General features: G+C 45.7%; 1 protein-coding gene across 2 annotated transcripts in view; it reads left to right on the top strand.

Moving 5' to 3' along the window:
• Positions 1 to 19,698, top strand: part of LOC137369707 (chondroitin sulfate glucuronyltransferase-like) — a 61,591-nt gene extending 41,893 nt beyond the window's left edge. For both annotated transcript variants that reach the window (XM_068031066.1, XM_068031067.1), the window contains exons 4-5: positions 12,194 to 12,376; positions 14,498 to 19,698. In XM_068031066.1, coding sequence (XP_067887167.1) covers positions 12,194 to 12,376; positions 14,498 to 15,757 — 1,443 coding nt within the window. In that variant the 3' untranslated portion in view covers positions 15,758 to 19,698. The remainder of the gene's footprint in view (positions 1 to 12,193; positions 12,377 to 14,497) is intronic.
• The last annotated feature ends 853 nt before the right edge of the window (positions 19,699 to 20,551 follow it).

A 20,551-nucleotide genomic window follows, 5' to 3' on the forward strand; every position in this document is an offset into this window, starting at 1 on the left:
AGAACGCCTAAGGCACTTCACAGGGGTGATTATAAAACAAAATTTGACACAAGGTCACATAAGGAGAAATTAGGGCAGATGATGAAAAGCTTGGTCAAAGAGATAGGTTTTGAAGACCATCTCATAGGAGCAAAGAGGTGGAGAGGTTTAGGGAGGGAATTCCAGAGCTTAGGCCCTTGGCAGTGGAGGAGCGATTAAAATCTCTGGTTCCAATCCAATCATGATCAGATCCAATCATGGTCAGTTCAACACAGCTGGATGACAGAGGAGAGGTATTAGAGGAAGATGGTTTGGTCAACTGTGTTGAAGGCTGCCAATTTACCGAGAAGCATGAGGCGGGATAGGTTATCACAGTTGCAATCACAAAGAATGTAATTTGTGAGTTTGATATAGACATAGGAGCAGGAGTAGGCCATTCAGCCTATCGAACCTACCCCACCAGTCAATACGATCATGGCTGATCATCCACAGAATCACAGAATTGTTACAGCGCAGAAGGAGGCCATTTGGCCCATCATGTCCGCACTGGCTTTCTGAAAGAGCAATTCCCTCAGTCCAATTCCCCTGCCTTCTCTCCATAACCCTGCACATTCTTCCTTTTCATATAACTGTCTAATTCCCTTTTGAATGCTTCAATTGAACCTGCCTCCTCCCACATTCTCAGGCAGTGCATTCCAGACCTTAACCACTCGCTGTGTGAAAAAGTTTTTCCTCATGTCACCTTCACTTCTCCTACCAAATACTTTAAATCTGTGTCCTCTTGTTCTCGATCCTTTCACAAGTGGGAACAGTTTCTCTCTATCTACTCTGTCCAGACGCCTCATGATTTTGAATACCTCTATCAAATTACCTCTCCGCCTTCTCTCCAAGGAAAACAGTCCTAACTTCTCCAATCTATCTTCATAACTGAAATTCCTCATCCCTGGAACCATTCTCGTGAATCTCTTGGCCGAACTAGTGTCTTATACAAGTTCAACACAACTTCCTTCCTCTTGTACACTATGCCAAGCAAGTGGATGAGGGTAAACCAGTGGATGTGGTGTACATGGATTTTAGTAAGGCATTTGATAAGGTCCCCCATGGTAGACTTATGGAGAAAGTCAGGAGGCATGGGATAGTGGGGAATGTGGCCAGTTGGATTAAGAATTGGCTAACTGATAGAAGGCAGAGAGTGGTCTTAGATGGTAAATACTCAGCCTGGAGCCCAGTTACCAGTGGCGTGCCACAGGGATCAGTTCTGGGTCCTCTCCTGTTTGTGATTTTTATTAACGACTTGGATGAGGAAGTCGAAGGGTGGGTCAGTAAATTTGCAGATGATACAAAGGTTGGTGGAGTTGTGGATACCGAGGAGGGCTATTGTCGTCTGCAAAGGGACTTGGATAGGTTGCAGTGCTGGGCTGAAAAGTGGCAGATGGAGTTTAACCCTGAAAAGTGTGAGGTCGTCCATTTTGGAAGGACAAACACGAATGCAAAATACTGGGTTAACGGTAGGGTTCTTGGGCATGTGGAGGAGCAGAGAGACCTTGGGGTCTATGTGCATAGATCGTTGAAAGTTGCAACTCAAGTGGATAGGGCTGTGAAGAAGGCATATGGGGTGTTAGCGTTCATTAGCAGAGGGATTGAATTTAAGAGCCGTGAGGTGATGATGCAGCTGTACAGGACCTTGGTAAAGCCTCATTTGGAGTACTGTGTGCAGTTCTGGTCGCCTCATTTTAGGAAGGATGTGGAAGCCTTGGAGAGGGTGCAGAGGAGATTTACCAGGATGTTGCCTGGAATGGAGAATAAGTCTTACGAGGAAAGGCTGAACATTCTAGGCCTCTTCTCATTAGAACGGAGAAGGATGAGGGGTGACATGATAGAGGTTTATAAGATGATCAGGGGAATAGATAGGGTAGACAGTCAGAAACTTTTTCCCCGGGTGGAGCAAAGCGTTACAAGGGGTCATAAATTTAAGGTGAAGGGTGGGAGATATAAGGGGGATGTCAGGGGAAGGTTCTTTACCCAGAGAGTGGTCGGGGCATGGAATGCCTTGCCTGGGGAAGTTGTTGAGTCAGAAACTTTAGGGACTTTCAAACGGCTTTTAGATAGGTATATGGATAAAGGAGAATGATGGGGTATAGATTAAATTGTCCTTGACAGAGGACAAAGGATCGGCACAACATCGTGGGCCGAAGGGCCTGTTCTGTGCTGTATTTTCTATGTTCTATGTTCTATGCCCCTATTAATAAAGCCCAGGATACTGTATGCTTTATTAACTGCTCTCTCAACCCGTCCTGTCACCTTCAATGACTTATGCACATATAAACCCAGGTCCCTCTGCTCCTGCATCCCCTTTTAGAATTGTACCCTTTATTCTATATTGTCTCTCCATGTTCTTCCTACCAAAATGAATCCCCTCACATTTCTCTGCATTGAACTTCATCTGTTACCTGTCTGCTCAATCCACCAACTTGTCTATGTCCTTTTGAAGTTCTGCACGATCCTCCTCACAATGCTTCCAAGTTTCGTATCGTCTGCAAACTTTGAAATTGTGCCCTGTACACCAACGTCTAGGTCATTAATATATATCAGGAAAAGCAAGGGTCCCAACATCGATCCCTAACAAACCTTCCTCCAGCCCAAAAAACATCCATTAACCACTACTCTTAGTTTCCTGTCACTCAGCCATTTTTGTATCCATGTTGCTACCATCCCTTTTATTCAATGAGCGACAAGTTTGCTCTCATGTCTGTTATGTGGCACTGTATTAAATGTCTTTTGAAAGTCCATGTACACCGGATCCACAGCATTGTCCTCCTAAACCCTCTCTGTTACCTCCTCAAAAAACTACAAGTTAGTTCAACATGATTTTCCCTTAAGAAATCCATGCTGGCTTTCCTTAATTAACTCGCATTTATCCATGTGACTTTTTATTTTGTCCCGAATTATTTTTTCTGGAAGTTTTCCCACCACCGAAGGTAAACTGACTGGCCTATAGTTGCTGGGCTTATCTTTACACCCGATTTTGAACTGTAGCATCACCCCCGAGTCTAAGGAAGACTGAAAAATTATGGCCAGTGTCGCTGCGATTTCCACCCTCACTTCCCTCAGTATCCTTGGATGCATCTCATCTGGTCCTGGTGCTTTATCCATTTTCAGTTCAGGCAGCCTATCTAAAATTTCCTCTTTATCAATTTTAAACCCTCTAGTGTCTGACTTACCTCCTCTTTCAACATTGTCTGGGTTGCATCTTCTTCCTTGGTAAAGACAGATGCAAAGCATTCATTTAATACCTCAGCTATGCCCTCTGCCTCCATGTGTAAATCCCCTTTCTGGTCTCTGATTGGCCCCACTCCTCCTTTTACCACCCTTTTACTATTTATATGCCGATAGAAAACTTTGGGATTTCCATTAATGCTAACTGCCAGTCCCTTATCATGCTCTCTATTTGCTTCTCTTATTTGCTTTTTCACTTCCCCTCTGGACCTCTGGTTCTCGATAGTATTTTCAATCTGGCATAAGCACACATTTTCTTTATCTTAATCTCCACCTCTTTTGTCATCCAGAAAGCTCTGGATTTGTTTGCTCTACTTTTCCCCTTCAAGGGAACGTACGTTGACTGTGCCTGAACTATCTCTTCTTTGAAGGTAGCCCATTGTTCATCTACCGGTTTCCCTGCCTGCTTTTGACTCCAATTTATTTGCACCTTCTCCATTCTTACCCTATTGAAGTTGGCCTTCCTCCAGTTAATTATTTTTACCCTGGATTGTTCTTTGTCCTTTTCCATAATCAGCCTAAACCTTATGATATAATGATCATTATCTCCTAAATGCTCTCCTACTGATATTTGACCCACCTCATTACCAAGTACCAGGTCTAGCAGTGCCTCCTTTCTGTTGGACTAGCAACATATTGTTATAGAAATTTTTCCTGAACACACACTAGGAACTCTTGCCCTTCACTGCCCTTTACACTGCTATTATCTCAGTCTATGTTTGGATAATTCACTTCAATGCCCTTTTCCCACACTATCCTCATATCCCCTTATGTCTCTGGTATTTAGAAGTTTGTCAATCTCTGCTTTAAACATACTCAATGATTGAGCTTCCACAGCCCTCTGGGGTGGATAATTCCAAAGATTCACAACCCTTTGAGTCAAGAAATTTCTCCTGATCTCTGTCCTAAGTGACATTCCCCTTATTTTGAAATTGTGTCCCCTGGTTCTAGACTCCCCAAGCAGGGGAACCATCTTAGCCGCATCTACCATGTCTATCCTTTTAAGTATTTTGTAGGTTTCAATGAGATCACCTCTCATTCTTTGAAACTCTAGAGAATACAGGCCTAGTTTCCCCAATATCTCTTCATAGGACAGTCCTGCCATCCTGGCAACAAGTCTGGTGAACCTTCGTTGCACTCCCTCTATGGCAATAATATCCTTCCAAAGGTAAGGGGACTAAAACTGCACACAGTACTCCAGGTGTGGTCTAACCTAGGTTATATACAATTGAAGCAAAACTTTACTACTCTTGTACTGAAATCCTCTTGCAATAAAGGCGAACATACTATTAGCTTTCTTAATTGCTTGCTGCACCTGCATGGTAGCTTTCAGTGACTTATTGACAAGGACACCCAGGTCCCTTAGTACATCTACACTTTCTAATATCTTACCATTTAAGAAATACTCTGCACATCTGTTCCTCCTACTAAAGTGGACAACCTCACATTTTTCCACAGCCACCAAAGACTTGCAGGTTAATAGGTAAATTGGCCATTGTAAATTGCCCCTAATGTAGGTAGGTGGTAGGAGAGTGGTAGGTAATATGGGATTAATGTAGGAGGGGATGTGGTAGGGAATATGGGATTAATGTAGGATTAGTATAAATGGGTGCTTGATGGTCAGCGCAGACTCAGTGGGCCGAAGGGCCTGTTTCAGTGCTGTATCTCTCTATGACACTCTATTATATTCCATCTGCCACGTTGTTGCCCACTCACTAAGTCTGTCCAAATCCCCTTGAAGCAGCTTTGCATCTTCCTCAGAACACACATTCCCACCTATTTTTGTGTCATCAGTGAACTTGGAAATACTACATTTGGTACCCACATCCAAATTATTGATATATATTGTGAACAGCTGGGGCCCAAGCACTGATCCCTGCCGTACCCCACCATCCTAACTGAGGTGAAATAGTTCAAGTCAGGGATCATGGTTCAGCTACTCTGTGGTTCCAAATAAGCGACCTCTACCACCTAGAAGGACAAGGGCAGCAGACTCATTGGAACACCACCACCTGCAAGTTCCCCTCCAAGCCACACACCATCCTGACTTGCAAGTATATTGACGTTCCTTTGCTGTCACTGGATCAAAATCCTGAAACATTCTCCTTAACAGCACTGGGTGTATCTTAACAGCACATTCTTTAGGGGCAAGTAGGGATGAGCAATAAGTTCACATCCAGTGAATGGATTTAAAATTCCCCATCGTTGTACACCACACAAATCTTAGATGTACAGTTACACCCCATTAAGGAATGGGAAGAATTTCCTAAACATACTTGACCCAGCATCTGATGACAGCAAAGAATTTATGCCCTGGGGTTTACCTGCAACTCATCTGTTTACACCACAGAGTAGCTGAACCATGATCCCTGACTTGAACTACTTCACCTCAGCTAGGATGGTGAGAGGGACAAGAAAATCTCCCCTAGGGTTTGGATAGGGATAAAATCAGTCAAAGGTCCTACTCTTCACCTCTCGGCAGTCCCCCTGCTAGAGAGTGCACAGCCTCGATACCCAATTTGTACTGTGATATAGTTTCAAGTCAGGATGGTGTGTGACTTGGAGGGGAACTTGCAGGTGGTGGTGTTCCCATGCATTTGCTCTCGTCCTAGTTGGTAGAGGTCGCGGGTTCGGAAGGTGCTGTCTAGGGAGCTTTGGTGCTTTTCTGCAGTGCATCTTGTAGATGGTACACACTGCTGCCACTGTGCGTTGGTGGTGGAGGGAGTGAATGTTTGTGGGTGGGGTGCGAATCAAGCAGGCTGCTATGTCTTGGATGGTGTCGAGCTTCTTGAGTGTTGTTGGAGCTGCACCCATCCAGGCAAGTGGAGAGTATTCCATCACACTCCTGACTTGTGCCTTGTAGATGGTGGACAGGCTTTGGGGAGTCAGGAGATGAGTTACTCGCTGCTGGATTCCTAGCCTCTGACCTGCTCTTGTAGCCACGGTATTTATATGGCTACTCCAGTTCAGTTTCTGGTCAATGGTAGCCCCTAGGATGTTGATAGTGGGGGATTCAGCAATGGTCATGCCATTGAATGTCAAGGGGAGATGGTTTGATTCTCTCTTAAAGTCATAGAGAGATACAGCACTGAAACAGGCCCTTCGGCCCACCGAGTCTGTGCCGACCAACAACCACCCATTTATACTAATCCTACATTAATCCCATTTTCCCTACCACGTTCCCACCATTCTCCTACCACCTCCCTACACTAGGGGCAAGTCTTTGGCTGCAGGAGAAAACCGGAGTACCCGGCGGAAACCCACGCAGTCACAAGGAGAATTTGCAAATTCCACACAGGCAGTACCCAGAACTGAACCCGGGTCGCTGGAGCTGTGAGGCTGCGGTGCTAACCACTTCGCCACTGTGGAGATGGTCATTGCCTGGCACTTGTGTGGCGTGAATGTTACTTGCCACTTATCAGCCCAAGCCTGGATATTGTCCAGGTCTTGCTGCATTTCTACACGGACTGCTTCAGTATCTGAGGAGTCACGAATGGTGCTGAACATTGTGCAATCATCAGCACTTCTGATGAAGTCCCCACTTCTGACCTTATGATTGAAGGAAGGTCATTAATGAAGCAGCTGAAGATGGTTGGGCCTAGGACACTACCCTGAGGAACTCCTGCAGCAACGACTTGGGGCTTAAATGGTTGGCCGCCAACAACCACAGCCATCTTCCTTTGTGTAAGGTATGACACCAACCAGCAGAGCGTTTTCCTCCTGATTCCCATTGACCTCAGTTTTGCTAGGGCTCCTTGATGCCATACTCTGTCAAATGCTGCCTTGATGTCAAGGGCAGTCACTCTCACCTCACCTCTTGAGTTCAGCTGTTTTGTCCATGTTTGAACCAAGGCCGTAATGTGGTCAGGAACTGAGTGGCCCTGGCGGAACCCAAACTGAGTGTCACTGAGCAGGTTATTGCTAAGCAAGTGCTGCTTGATGGCACTGTTGATGACACCTTCCATCACTTTACTGATGATTGAGAGTAGGCTGATGGGGCAGTAATTGGCCGGGTTGGACTTGCCCTACTTTATGTGTACGGGACATATCTGGGCAATTTTCCACATTGCAGGGTAGATGCCAGTGTTGTAGCTGTACTGGAACAGCTTGGCTAGGGGCATGGCAAGTTCTGGAGCACAGGTCTTCTGTACTATTGCCGGAATATTGTTCAGGGCCATAACCTTTGCAGTATCCAGTGGCTTCAGTCGTTTCTTGATATTACATGGAGTGAATCGAATTGGCTGAAGTCTGGCATCTGTAATGCTGGGGACTTTAGGAGGAGGCTGAGATGGATCATCAACTCGGCACTTCAGGCTGAAGATTGTTGCAAATGCTTCAGCCTTATCTTTCGCACTGATGTGCTGGGCTCCCCCATCATTGAGGATGGGGATATTTGTGGAGCCAGCTCCTCCTGTCAGTTGTTTAATTGTCCACCACCATTCTCGACTGGATGTGGTAGGGCTGCAGAGCTTAGATCTGATCCGTTGGTTATGGGATTGCTTAGCTTTGTCTGTCGCATGCTGCTTACGCAGTTTGGCACACAAGTAGTCCTGTGTGGTAGCTTCACCAGGTTGACACCTGGCATGCCCTCCTGCAGTTTTCGTTGAACCAGCGTTAGTCTCCTGGCTTGATGGTAATGGTAGAGTGGGGGACATGCCGGGCCATGAGGTTCCAGATAGTGGTTGAGTATAATTCTGCTGTTGCTGATGGCCCACAGCGTCTCATGGATGCCCGGTTTTGCATTGCTAGGTCTGTTCGAAATCTATCCCATTTAGCACAGTGATAGTGTCACACAACACGATGGAGGGTATCCTCAATGTGAAGGCGGGACTTCGTCTCCACAACGACTGTGTGGTGGTCACTCCTATCAATACTGTCATGGACAGATGCATCTGCGGCAGGCAGATTGGTGAGGACGAGGTCAAGTATGTTTTTCCCACATGTTTGTTCCCTCACCACCTACCCCAGATCCAGTCTAGCAGCTATGTCCTTTAGGACTCAGCCAGCTTAGTAGTGGTGCTACCGAGCCACTCTTGGTGATGGACATTGAAGTCCCCCACCCAGCGTACATTCTGTGCCCTTGCCACCCTCAGTGTTTCCTCCAAATGGTGTTCAACATGGAGGAGTACTGAGTCATCAGCTGAGGGAGGGCAGCAGGAGGTTTCCTTGTCCATGTTTGAACTGATGCCATGAGACTTTATGGGGTCCGGAGTCGATGTTGAGGACTCCCAGGGTAACTCCCTCCCTACTGTATGCCACTGTGCTGCCACCTCAGGAAGCAAAGAGATACAGACCCTTAGAAAATAGTCGACAGGTTTAGATAGAGGATCTGGATCGGCGCAGGCTTGGAGGGCCGAAGGGCCTGTTCCTGTGCTGTAATTTTCTTTGTTCTTTGTTCTCTGCTGGTTCTGTCCTGCCAGTGGGACAAGAAATACCCGGGGATAGTGATGGCTTTGTCTGGGACATTGTCTGTAAGGTATGATTCCATGAGTATGACTATGTCAGGCTGTTGCTTGACTAGTCTGTGCGACAGCTCTCCCAACTTTGGCACAAGCCCCCAGATGTTAGTAAGGAGGACTTTGCAGAGTCGACAGGGCTGGGTTTGCCATTGTTGTTTCCGGTGCCTAGGTCAATGCCAGGTGGTCCGTCCGGTTTCATTCCTTTTTATTGACTTTGTAGCGGTTAGATACAACTGAGTGGCTTGCTAGGCCATTTCAGAGGGCATGTAAGAGTCGACCACATTGCTGTGGGTCTGGAGTCACATGTAGGCCAGACCAGGTAAGGATAACAGATTTCCTTCCCTAAAGGACATTAGTGTACCAGATGGGTTTTTACAACAATCAACAATGGTTGCATGGCCATCATTAGGCCAGCTTTTTAATTCCAGATTTTTTATTAATTGAATTCAAATTCCACCTTCTGCTGTGGTGGGATTTGAACCCAGAGCAATACCCTGGGTCTCTGGGTTACTAGTCCGGTGACAATACCATTACGCCACCGCCTTCCCCCTATATATAGGACCTTTCACAACCTCAGGATGCCCCAAAGCACTTCCCAACCAATGAAGTACTTTTGATGTGTAGTCACTGTGGTAATTTGGGAAATGCAGCAGTTAATTTGTGCGCAGCAAGCTCCCACAAACAGCAGTGTGATAATGATTAGATAATCTATTTTTAGTGATGTTGGTTCAGAAATAAATATTGGCCCAGGACACTGGGGAAAAACTCCCTTGCTCCTCTTCGTAAAGTGCCTTGGGGTCTTTCACGTCCGCCTGAGAGGGCAGATGGGGCCTCGGTTTAATGTCTGATATGAAAGATGGCACGTCCTACACTGCAACACTCCCTCAGTACTCCAATGGTGTCAGCATGGATTTTGTGCTCAGATCTGTCGAGTGGGATTTGGAGGTGACAGTGCTATCTGTGTTTAAAAAGCTATGAATCCCATTTGCTTTTTGAACAGTTGTCTGAACTTGTCCTATCCCTTTCAAACATTTGTACACAAACAACCCTAGGTGTTCTTGCACTCCCTTTAACATTGTGCCATTTTGTTCTTATTGGGATTCGTTGTAATCCCACACATAAACTACATCTCAAACTTGAAACATTCCCTCCCTTCCCAAGAAAATGTTAAATACTTCCATACCTTCTCCCCATGTGTCCAAGTATTTGCAACACTACTTATGGGCCTCTGAATCCACCTCATGCACACATCCTCCCAGAGTTGTGCAGTGCAGTGCCTGTTCACTGTGTGAACACGAGGGTAGGCAGTTACTGTGGGCAGGGTCACTGCTTTAGTCTGATTGAATCAGTCTCTATAGCATTCCATTATTTTTATTACATGCGTTATTCTTCCAGAGTTTTGAGGGAATGGCTTTGTGCAACTTGATCTGTTTTTAATTTTGGTGAAAACCCAAAATACTAGCCTTGACTCCAGGAGATGGGATTATCCCAAACTTTCTTGGAACTTGAAAGTGTTCTGTTCTCACCATAGGAGTTTTCCAATGGATAGAGTTAGCAAATGGGGTTGAATTATAAAGAGAAAATATAGAATTCTTCAACCAAGTCGCAAACTAGACAGTGGGTGTGTTTCTGGCATGTGTTTTTGGATTTGATTTCCTGCTAATACAAGATCCTTCAGGATTCTAATAGCTCTGTCAAGTGAATCAGAAGTAATTGCATCTTTGAAAACAGGACTTCTATTTTATAACCAAGTTCTTTGTTCACATTTCTAGAGTGGAGCAGTGGCATTAGTTTGGGATTGATACAGGGCTATTGGGAGAGAGGGGCAGTGTGATTAGTTTAGGATTGATGCAGGGCTATGGGGAGAGCGGGGCAGTGGGATTAGTTTAGGATTGATGCAGGGCTATGGGGAGAGAATAGGTTAGTGGGTTTAATTTGGGATTGGTACAGGGCGATAGGGAGAAAGCCGGGCAGTGGGATTAATTTTGGATCGATATGGGACTACGAGGGCAGATTGGGATATTAGTTTAGGATTGCCTCCTGTTATGCTGTAGATTTCTACAATTCTAAGCGGATAACTGCGATTATAAAGCCAGCTCCTCCACGATCTGGTAGGCTTGGCGGAGAGAGAAGTAGCTTCTCAGTCTTCCCTTCCCTTCCTGAGGATCCGCCTCCAGCCGGCAGCTGCGAGCAGGAGTTCTGCTGCACACCTCTGTGGAAGGGTGGTGGTGGGGAGTCAGAAAAACGACCAGACTCCAACCACAAGGCGCAAAGAGCTTTATAGATGAAAATGACAGCACCGTCATCTTATTAAAATAGCTCTATCGAAAAGGGGAAAATTGCACAGTAATAACATAACAAGTGCCACAACCTCCAAATACTTCACAAGTTTAATTGATAAGCAGTTTGTGATACAGAGCTATGGGGAGAGAGCGGGACAGTGGGATTAGTTTGTGGATTGATACAGGGCTACGGGGAGAGAACAGGGCAGTGGGATTAGTTTGGGGATTGGTACAGGGCTATGGGGAGAGAGCGGGGCAGTGAGATTAGTTTTGGCTTGCTGTAACAAGGAGCCAGTACAGACATTTTGGACCAAATGGCCTCCTTTAAACTTTAATAATTCTAGCCTTTTGAACCTGCCACTAGGGTGTTATTAATTCAGTTTGGAATCTTCATTTGAAAATTCCTTGTATTTGGAAAGATGTTATTTCCTTTTTTTTATTCATTCATGAGATGTGGGTGTCGCTGGCAAGGCAAGCATTTATTGCCCATCTGTAATTGCCCTTGAACTTAGTGACTTGCTTGGCCATTTCAGAGGGTATTTAAGAGTCAACCACATTGCTGTGGGTCAGGAGTCACAAGTAGGACAGACCAGGTAAGGAGAGCAGATTTCCTTCCCTGAAGGACATTAGTGAACCAGATGGTTTTCTTTTACAACAATCAACAATGGTTTTATGGTCGCCATTAGACAAGCTTTTAATTTCTTTTTTTATTAATTGAGTTCAAATTTCACCCTCTGCCATGGTGGGATTCAAACCCATGTCCCCAGAGCATTAGCTTGTGTGTCTGGATTCCTAGTCCAGTGACAATATCATTACGTCACTGCCTCCACTTACAGGACCAGTATTCAGATCCAATCAAGACAGAGAATTAAGGTTGTCTCTATCAGACTGTGACAACCCTTTGTGATACGGGCAATCGCGATCCAGTACCATTTGGGCAAGGGGCTCCTAGTGTAAAGTTGCCTTTAATTTGGCCCCAGGTGTCACTGCATTGGTTGTCTAACTGGGAGACACCACAGACCAGCTGATGTGGAAAATGAAAAATTGTCTCATTGCATTAAGGGCACAGTGGTGAGATGCTGCAGAGCAGAGGGAACTTTATTCCCTGTGTGGGAGTGATTGTTGCTGACACTGGGTGCCTGAAATGAGATGCGTTCTGTTCCCTTGCACTGATGTCTCATAATGTGTTTGTTTCAGGATGTGCGTTACCACTCCTTCCAACTGGGCAAGAACACAGACCCAGATAAAGAAGACAGTGGAGAGTTCAAAAAGGCCTTCACCATTCACCTGGTGTCAGACCCTGTGCTGATGTACCGCCTTCATCGCCGCTTCAGTGAGATTGAACTAGAGAGAACATACTGGGAAATTGGAGAACTGCAGGTATTGTTGGGGTAGAGATCATTTAGATCATTCGGAGGGCCACTAGCTCACAGAGACTGTGAATAAATTCAATTCTGTTTTTATTGCACAGGATTCCAGGATTTTTACAGGTGTTTTAAGAACTTAGATTCCATCTTCGTTACTACGAAAACCGCAGGGCAATATTTATAACTACCTCTCTTGGGTCCGATTCCTGGGGTACAATTCTTCAAATGCCGCTCTCCTCCAGCCCATCGTGCCTGTGCTGGCTCTTTGAAAGAGTTATCCAATTAATCCCATTCCCCTTATCTTTCCCCATAGCCCTGCAAATTTCTCCTTTTCACGTATTTATCCAATTCTCTTTTTAAAGCTACTGTTGAATCTACTTCCATCACTCTGTCAAGCAGCGCATTCCAGATCACAACAAGCCGCTGCGTTTAAAAAAAAATTCTTATCTCTTTTTTCACCAGTGGCCTTAAATCTGTGTCCCCTGATTACTGACCCTCCTGTCAGTGGAAACAGTTTCTCCTTATTTACTCTATCAAAACACAGTGGCGCAGTGGTTAGCACGCAGCCTCACAGCTCCAGCGACCCGGGTTCAATTCTGGGTACTGCCTGTGTGGAGTTTGCAAGTTCTCCCTGTGTCTGCGTGGGTTTCCTCCGGGTGCTCCGGTTTCCTCCCACACGCCAAAGACTTGCAGGTTGATAGGTAAATTGGCCATTATAAATTGCCCCTAGTATAGGTAGGTGGTAGGGAAATATAGGGACAGGTGGGGATGTGGTAGGAATATGGAATTAGTGTAGGATTAGTATAAATGGGTGGTTGATAGTGGGCACAGACTCGGTGGGCCGAAGGGCCTGTTTCAGTGCTGTATCTCTAAATAAATAAAACCCTATGCCCCATCCTTCCATTATGTCGCACTGTTCTCCAAGAAAAATTAATAATAATTTTACCTTGTTAGGCTGTTAATCAGCCTGCAAATTCTTCCACTACATCACCCAGTTCTCTAAGGGGAGAATGTTAAAAATATGAAAACAATATCGTGTACATTAATGATTTAGACGTGAATATAGGAGGTATGATCAGTGAGTTTGCAGATGACACGAAAGTTGGTGGTGTCATAAATAGTGAGGCGGAAAGCCTTAGATTACAGGACGATACAGATGGGCGGAGCAGTGGCAAATGGAATTTAATCCTGAGAAGTGTGAGGTGATGCATTTTAGGAGGACTAACAAGGCAAGGGAATATACAATGGATGGTATGACCCTAGGGAGTACAGAGGGACCTTGGTGTACTTGTCCATAGATCACTGAAGGCAGCAGCACAGGTAGATAAGGTGGTTAGGAAGGCATATGGGATACTTGCCTTTATTAGCCGACACGTAGAATATAAGAGCAGGGAGGTTATGATGGAGCTGTATAAAACGCTAGTTAGGCCACAGCTGGATTACTGTGTGCAGTTCTGGGCACCACACTATCGGAATGATGTGATTGCACTGGAGAGGGTGCAGAGGAGACTCACCAGGATGTTGCCTGGGCTGGAGCATTTCAAGCCATGAAAAGAGACTGAAAGGTCTAGGGCTGTTTTCCTTCAAACAGAGAAGGCTGAGGAGGGACCTGATTTGAGGTATACAAAATTATGAGGGGCATTGATAGGTTAGTTAGGAAGAAACCTTTTCCCTTAGCGGAGGGATCAATAACTAGGGGTGTAGATTTAAGGTAAGGGGCAGGAGGTTTAGCGGGGATTTAAGGAAACCCAGAGGGTGGTTGGAATCTAGAACACACTACCTGAAAGGGTGATAGAGGCAGGAACCCTCACAACATTTAAGTAGTATTTAGATGAGCACTTGAAATGCCATGGCATACAAGACTACGAGCCAAGTGCTGGAAAATGGGATTAGAATAGTTGGGTGCTTGATGGCTGGCACAGACATGATGGGCCGAAGGGCCTGTTTCTGTGCTGTATAGCTCTATGACTCAATTTCCTGTGCTTGTGTCACCAAACCACTACTTCCTAATTTAACTCTTCTGTCCTTCTTTACAAACCTCAATGACGTCCTTCACACCAGCCCTCAATCATCCATTTGAGTTTCTCAATAATTGAAATTCCCAAGTGCTAATCTCTTTATTTGTGTGTTGTAGGTGGAAATAAGGAACCTGAGTAAGCTGACACCAGAAGGGGAAGCTGGAGCGTCCTGGCCTATTGGCATCAATCCGCCATTCAAACCCAAAACCCGCTTCGAGATCATAAACTGGGACTATTTCACAGAGGAGCAAATTTACTCATGTGTTGAAGGGGCTCCAAAGTGTGAGCTCCGCGGCATCAACAAGGCGGACATTAGTGACATCATAGAGACTGCTGTGCAGCAGCTGAACGAGAAATACCAGCCCCTGCTGCACTTCCGCAAGAGGCAGCTTCTCAACGGCTACCGACGCTTCGACCCGACCCGGGGGATGGAGTACACGCTGGACCTGCTGCTGGAGGCCCACACCCAGAAGGGCTACAGCCGGGCCATCGCAAAGCGGGTCAGCCTGCTGCGGCCGCTCAGCAGCATAGAGATCATCCCCATGCCTTATGTGACCGAGGCTACCCGGGTTCAGGTGATCCTGCCCCTGACCGTGCATGAGGAGGATTATGTGGGGAATTTCCTGGATGCCTACTCCATGAACGTCCTGGACATGCATGACAACATGCTGCTGACCTTCCTGTTCATTTACGACCCCTTTGACGCACAGCGCGTGAGCCAGAATGATGTATTTGCGGGGGTCAAGTCCGCCATAGCTGAGATTGAGAAGAGGTACTCTGACGTGAAAATCCCGTGGATCAGTGTCAAGACAGACATTCCATCCCAGGTTAAGATCATGGACATTATCTCCAAGAAGCACCCTGTGGATACCTTGTTCTTCATAGCCAGTGTCTGGACCGAAATCAGTGGCGAGTTTCTTAACCGCTGCCGGATGAACACCATAAATAACTGGCAGGTCTTCTTCCCCATACACTTCCAAGAGTATAACCCCGCCATCATCTACCGGGAGCAGCAGACCCCTTCCTCTGCTGAGTTCCTAAAGGATGGCCATTTTGACCGACGGGTCTTCAGCGAGGCCTGCTTCTTCAACTCTGACTACATGGCGGCTCGGACCAAGATGGCAGCCGACATCCTGGATAACGATGAGATGCTGGAGAGCATGGAGGTGTACGACGTGTTCATCAAGTACTCGAGCCTGCATGTCTTCCGGCCGGTGGAGCCGGCTCTGGTGCAGAAGTACACCCACCGCACGTGCAATCCACGGCTGAACGAGGAGGTCTACCACCGCTGTGTCCTCAGTAACCTGGAAGGGCTGGCGTCACGCTCCCAGCTGGCCTTGGCCATGTACGAGCAAGAGCAAGCCAACAGCACTTAGACTTGGCATTGTAACGAAGGATATTATGGGACTTATCTGTGCAGTATTTTAAGAAAAAAGCTTGTGATTTCGAGGACTGTTAGTTATAGTCGGTTAGATGCTGGCTTTTAGTCTCTGGGATCGCCATTCAATCTAATCCCCTTCATATAAAGGATATTGGAAATTTGGAAAACTCTCCCCAAAAAACAAGCTATTGAGGCTGGGAGTCAATTGAAAATTACAAAACTGAGAGTGATAGATTTTTCTGGGCAAGGTTATTAACAGTTACGGAACGAAGGCAGACAGATGGAGTTAAGATAAAGATCAGCCATAATCCCGTTGAATGACGAACAGGCTGGTTGTAAAGATCCTGAATTTTGGGCAGTTGCAATCCAGCAAGGAATTCCTTGCTTCTCGCAGTCTTTCCTTCCCCCACAATCTGCAGACGTTTATAACCCAAATTTAGCATCAGATCCCACTATTTATTTTTTAATAGTTTCTTCAGGCTTGGTGCTGCGCTGCACTGGGGCCTTTAGTTGAAGGAGCTTTACTCAGCATCTTAACAATACTGAACTTGACATGAGATGGTCCATTCTCCAGCATTAACATCTCTCACTTCAATCAACAAGAATTCTTGGAAAATAAACTGGGGGATACATGGAACCAGATTCCATATCACAGGTTGCACTCTCTGCTGACTCCCCCACGCATCAAATCTACTGAGCTTAGGCAAAATGTTCAGCAAATACTTTACATGCAATAGGTAATTTTAAAGTTCTTAACAAGAACTGGGCCATTCAGTCCATCAAACCCATTCCTCCCACATACTCTGTACACTCTATCTGATCATGGACTTTACCCACCCATTTGATTTCTTTAGGGAAAGTTCTGCAAAAACACTTTATTCTTTCAAATCAAGCAAGAACCTGGGATTTTCATCCATCTCCCCTCTTCAATCCTGACCTGCTGTGTTCAGTTTCGTTTGATTTCTGAAATAAGTCTGTAAATTGAATGCATTCAGTGGCTCAGTGTGTTAATAACTCCTTTGCTGGTTTGTTTGACCAGGCAAACAATCAGTGAGCTGCAGCCTGGGTGGGGGCAAGGGATAATTGGCCATTAATCCTGATCCAATGATACTGGTGGAAATTGTACAGGTGTAGAAGTTGGAACCATAGAATGATGCAGCACAGAAGGAGGCCATTCGGCTCATCGTGCCTGTGCTGGCTCTTTGAAATAGCTAAGCAATTAGTACAGCTCCCCCCTGCTCTTTCCCCATTCGGGCCATCATGCCTGCTCCAGCTCTTTGAACTATCCAATCAGTCCCACTCCCCCCACTCATTCCGCAGTCACTGCAAATTTCTCCTTTTCAAGTATTTATCCAATTCCCTTTTGAAAGTTACTATTGAATCTGCTTCACCGCCCTTTCAGGCAGCGCATTCCAGATCATCATAACTCGCTGCGTAAACAAAAAATTCTCCTCATCTCCCCTCTGGTTCATTTGCCAATTAACTTAAATCTGTGTCCTCTGGTTACTGATACACCTGCCAATGGAAACAGTTTCTCCTTATTTACTCTATTTAAAACTTTTATAATTTTGAACACCTCTATTAAGTCTCCCCTTAACCTTCTCTGCTCTAAGGAGAACAATCTCAGCTTCTCCAGTGTCCCCACATAACTAAAGTCCCTCATCTCTGGTTCTATTCTAGTAAATCTCTTCTGCAATCACTCCAAGGTCTTGGCATCCTTCCTAAAGTTGGTGCCTAGAATTGGGCACAGTACTGCAGCTGAGGACTAATCGTTGATTTTTAAATGTTTACCATTACTTCTTTGCTTTTGGATGAGGGCAGGATTTGTCTCTGATGACCTTCTGGCTATCTAAGAGAGCAACCGTTTCTTGTAGAGCAGGACTTAGCACTTTCAGGAGAAGAGCAGAGAGAATTGGCAAACCATCAGTGAGCTGAAGAATGTTAGCACTGGGGAGTGGAACACCTTCCTATTTCAGGCACCCGTGTCAGCTTTGAGCCTTCCCCGTTAGGTGGGGTACATAGAATTTTACAGCACAGAAACAGGCCTTTTGACCCAACAGCGTAAAGCTCCTGTCCATGCTTGACCTCGAACGAGCAATATCGTACCATGCATAGTTTTCTATCCTCTTGGCTTTCAGGCGGGATTGCCAGTTCATTTTATTTCAACCAGTGGGAACATGACTGTAACTGCCTGCGCTTCAATTAGTGGGTGAGCACTTTCACCCCCACTGTCTGGGCTGGATTCAAAACTGTTTCTCGAGGTGAAAAGCCTGTGTCTCACACTGCACTCACCCAGCCCTAGTATTGACCTGCAGAGTCTCTGCTGCAATAAGAAATGCATTTTAATGGTTCTGTTTTGAGAATGTGACAGATGTATAACAGATAATTGATCGTTTTATTCCCATCTATTATTAATTGGTTTGGGTGCCTGGAGAGCAGCAATCCGATGGAGACCTGTGAGTGATGAGACCTCTGCTCTTACCTATTTTGTGCCTCCAGTCTGGAAGAGCCTAGGGTTAACTCTCGGCACTGTGCTGAGTCCCGGGCAATCTCGGTCAGGGCTTCAGCTGAGTTTCTACAGTTCGCATTGGCGACTGGGTAAGAGAGCAGAGAATTGGGCAGGGTTCCTGTTCCTGATCATTCTGGATGCTGGATACTGTAACACGCAGTTATCTACACGTGTGTGTGTGTGTGTGTGTGTGTGTGTGTGTGTGTGTGTGTGTGTGTGTGTGTGTGTGTGTGTGTGTGTGTGTGTGTGTGTTTATACGCCCTTTCAATAGGGACAGCACTGAGCTTGTCTGTTATTCAACAGGCAACTATCCTGCCAACACTTAGTCGTTTCGACTCGCACGTAAATAATAGCCACCTCAGCAAGTATTTTCATCTGCTTGGTCCCCGGAACCATATCCTACGAAACCCCTTCAGGAGGTAAGCGAGAAGATTAGCAGAAGAAGGAAGGGAGGGGAAGACTGAAGGCTGTGGATCAGCTTCTGGCTTCAGCTTTAACTCTCCCCGCCCAAAGCTACTTTAAGTATTTAATGATCAGTAACTAGCTTCTCTCTTTGATTTTATTTGCACCTTGCTTCCCAGTGTTGTCACTAGGTTTATATAGCCTGTTGGTATTGGTGTATTACTGGGAGATTCTCCATCCAGTTGTATGCACTTTAATGTGCTGTTCATCATTTCAAATTATTCTCATCATTTCCACATAAGTATTATACAAAATGCTATCCAGACACAATCCAGGTCTGGAAGGGCAGAAGCTGTAACTTGCCTGCCAGATGTTTTCACATTTCAAGTGAACATCCTACCAAAACTTCTTACCACTCAGCATTACAGGTTAAATGTCAGCTGGGGCTCAGTTAATAACACTCTCACCTCTGACTCGCACTGTCAGTTTGATGCCCCACTCCAGAGGCTTGAGCCCATCATCCAGGCTGATAGCTGCAGTGTAGGACTGAGGGAGTGCTGCACTGTTGAGTGACATTCAACCAAGGCTCAGTTTTCCCTTGGGTAGATGTTAAAGATCCCACAGCACTTTCTTTTAAAGAAAAAGAGGAGGGAGTATGGTGCCCTTGTTAACTTTTATCCCTCAACCAATGTCAGGTTTTGCTGATCATTCATCTCATTGCTGTTTTGGGGGGCTGCGTGGGGTGGTGTGTGTGCAGCCTGCCACATGTACCCACATAACAGTACTTCATGTATGTGAAATGCTTTGGGAAGCTCTTATTGCTATCCTAGTGGCAGCACTGCTTCCTGCAAACAAAATATTGCACTTGTGTCAGAATGTCTGGTCCCCTCTAGTAAAGGACACTGTTTGGGGCTGTTCAAAGGCTCTGTCTGACATTTTGTCTTAAAAGCTGTAACTTTATGTTGTAACTGTTTGTTCTAAACACTGTGCTGCCACATTGAACAATGACACAGCATTATAAGCTGTTACTGTTTGATTATTGAATGGGATCAACAGACAAATGTGTCACACCTCATGGGTCCTCTCCTGCAAATATTCTTTGCTACTTCCTGATGTCATCTAAATGAGATGACTGTCAGTAATGGTCATCTGAAACTCGTTCCCTTAGTACGCTCTCTTACAGCCCACCTCCACTTGAAAGACAACAGCAACTTACATTAAAGGCACTATATAAATTTAATAAAACATCCCAAGGTGCTTCACGGGAGCATTATAAAATAAAATTTGACACCCAGCCACATGAGATATTAGGCCAGATGTCCAAAAGCTTGGTCAATGAGGTGGCTTTTAAGGAGTATCTTAAACGAAGAAAGCGAGTTAGAGAGGGGGAGAGGATTAAGAAGGAAACTTCAGAGCTTGGGGCCCAGGCAGCTGAAGACACAGTCATCGATGGTGGAGTGATTAAAATGGGAGATGCTCAAGAGGCTGGAATTAGGGGAGCACAGATAGCTGACGGTTGTAGGGCTGGAAGAGGTTACAAAGATAGGGAGGGATGAGGCTGGGGAGAAATCTGAAAACAAGGATGAGAATTTTAAAATCGAGGCGTGGCTTAATTGGGAGCCATGTCGGTCAGCGAACATTGGTGACAGGTGAACAGGATTTGGTACAAGTAAGGACAAGGGCAGCAGAGTTTTGGATGCTCTACAAGATGCACTGCAGCAACACGTCCTTAGACAGCACCTTCCAACCCGTGACCTGTACCACCTTGAAGGACAAAGGCAGCAGCTGCATGGGAACACCACCATCTGCAAGTTCCCCTCCAAGCCACACACCATCCTGACTTGGAACTATATCGTCGTTCCTTCACTGTCGCTGGGT

The sequence above is a fragment of the Heterodontus francisci genome, chromosome 5 (assembly GCF_036365525.1).
Source record: "Heterodontus francisci isolate sHetFra1 chromosome 5, sHetFra1.hap1, whole genome shotgun sequence".
NCBI classification, from domain to species: domain Eukaryota; kingdom Metazoa; phylum Chordata; class Chondrichthyes; order Heterodontiformes; family Heterodontidae; genus Heterodontus; species Heterodontus francisci.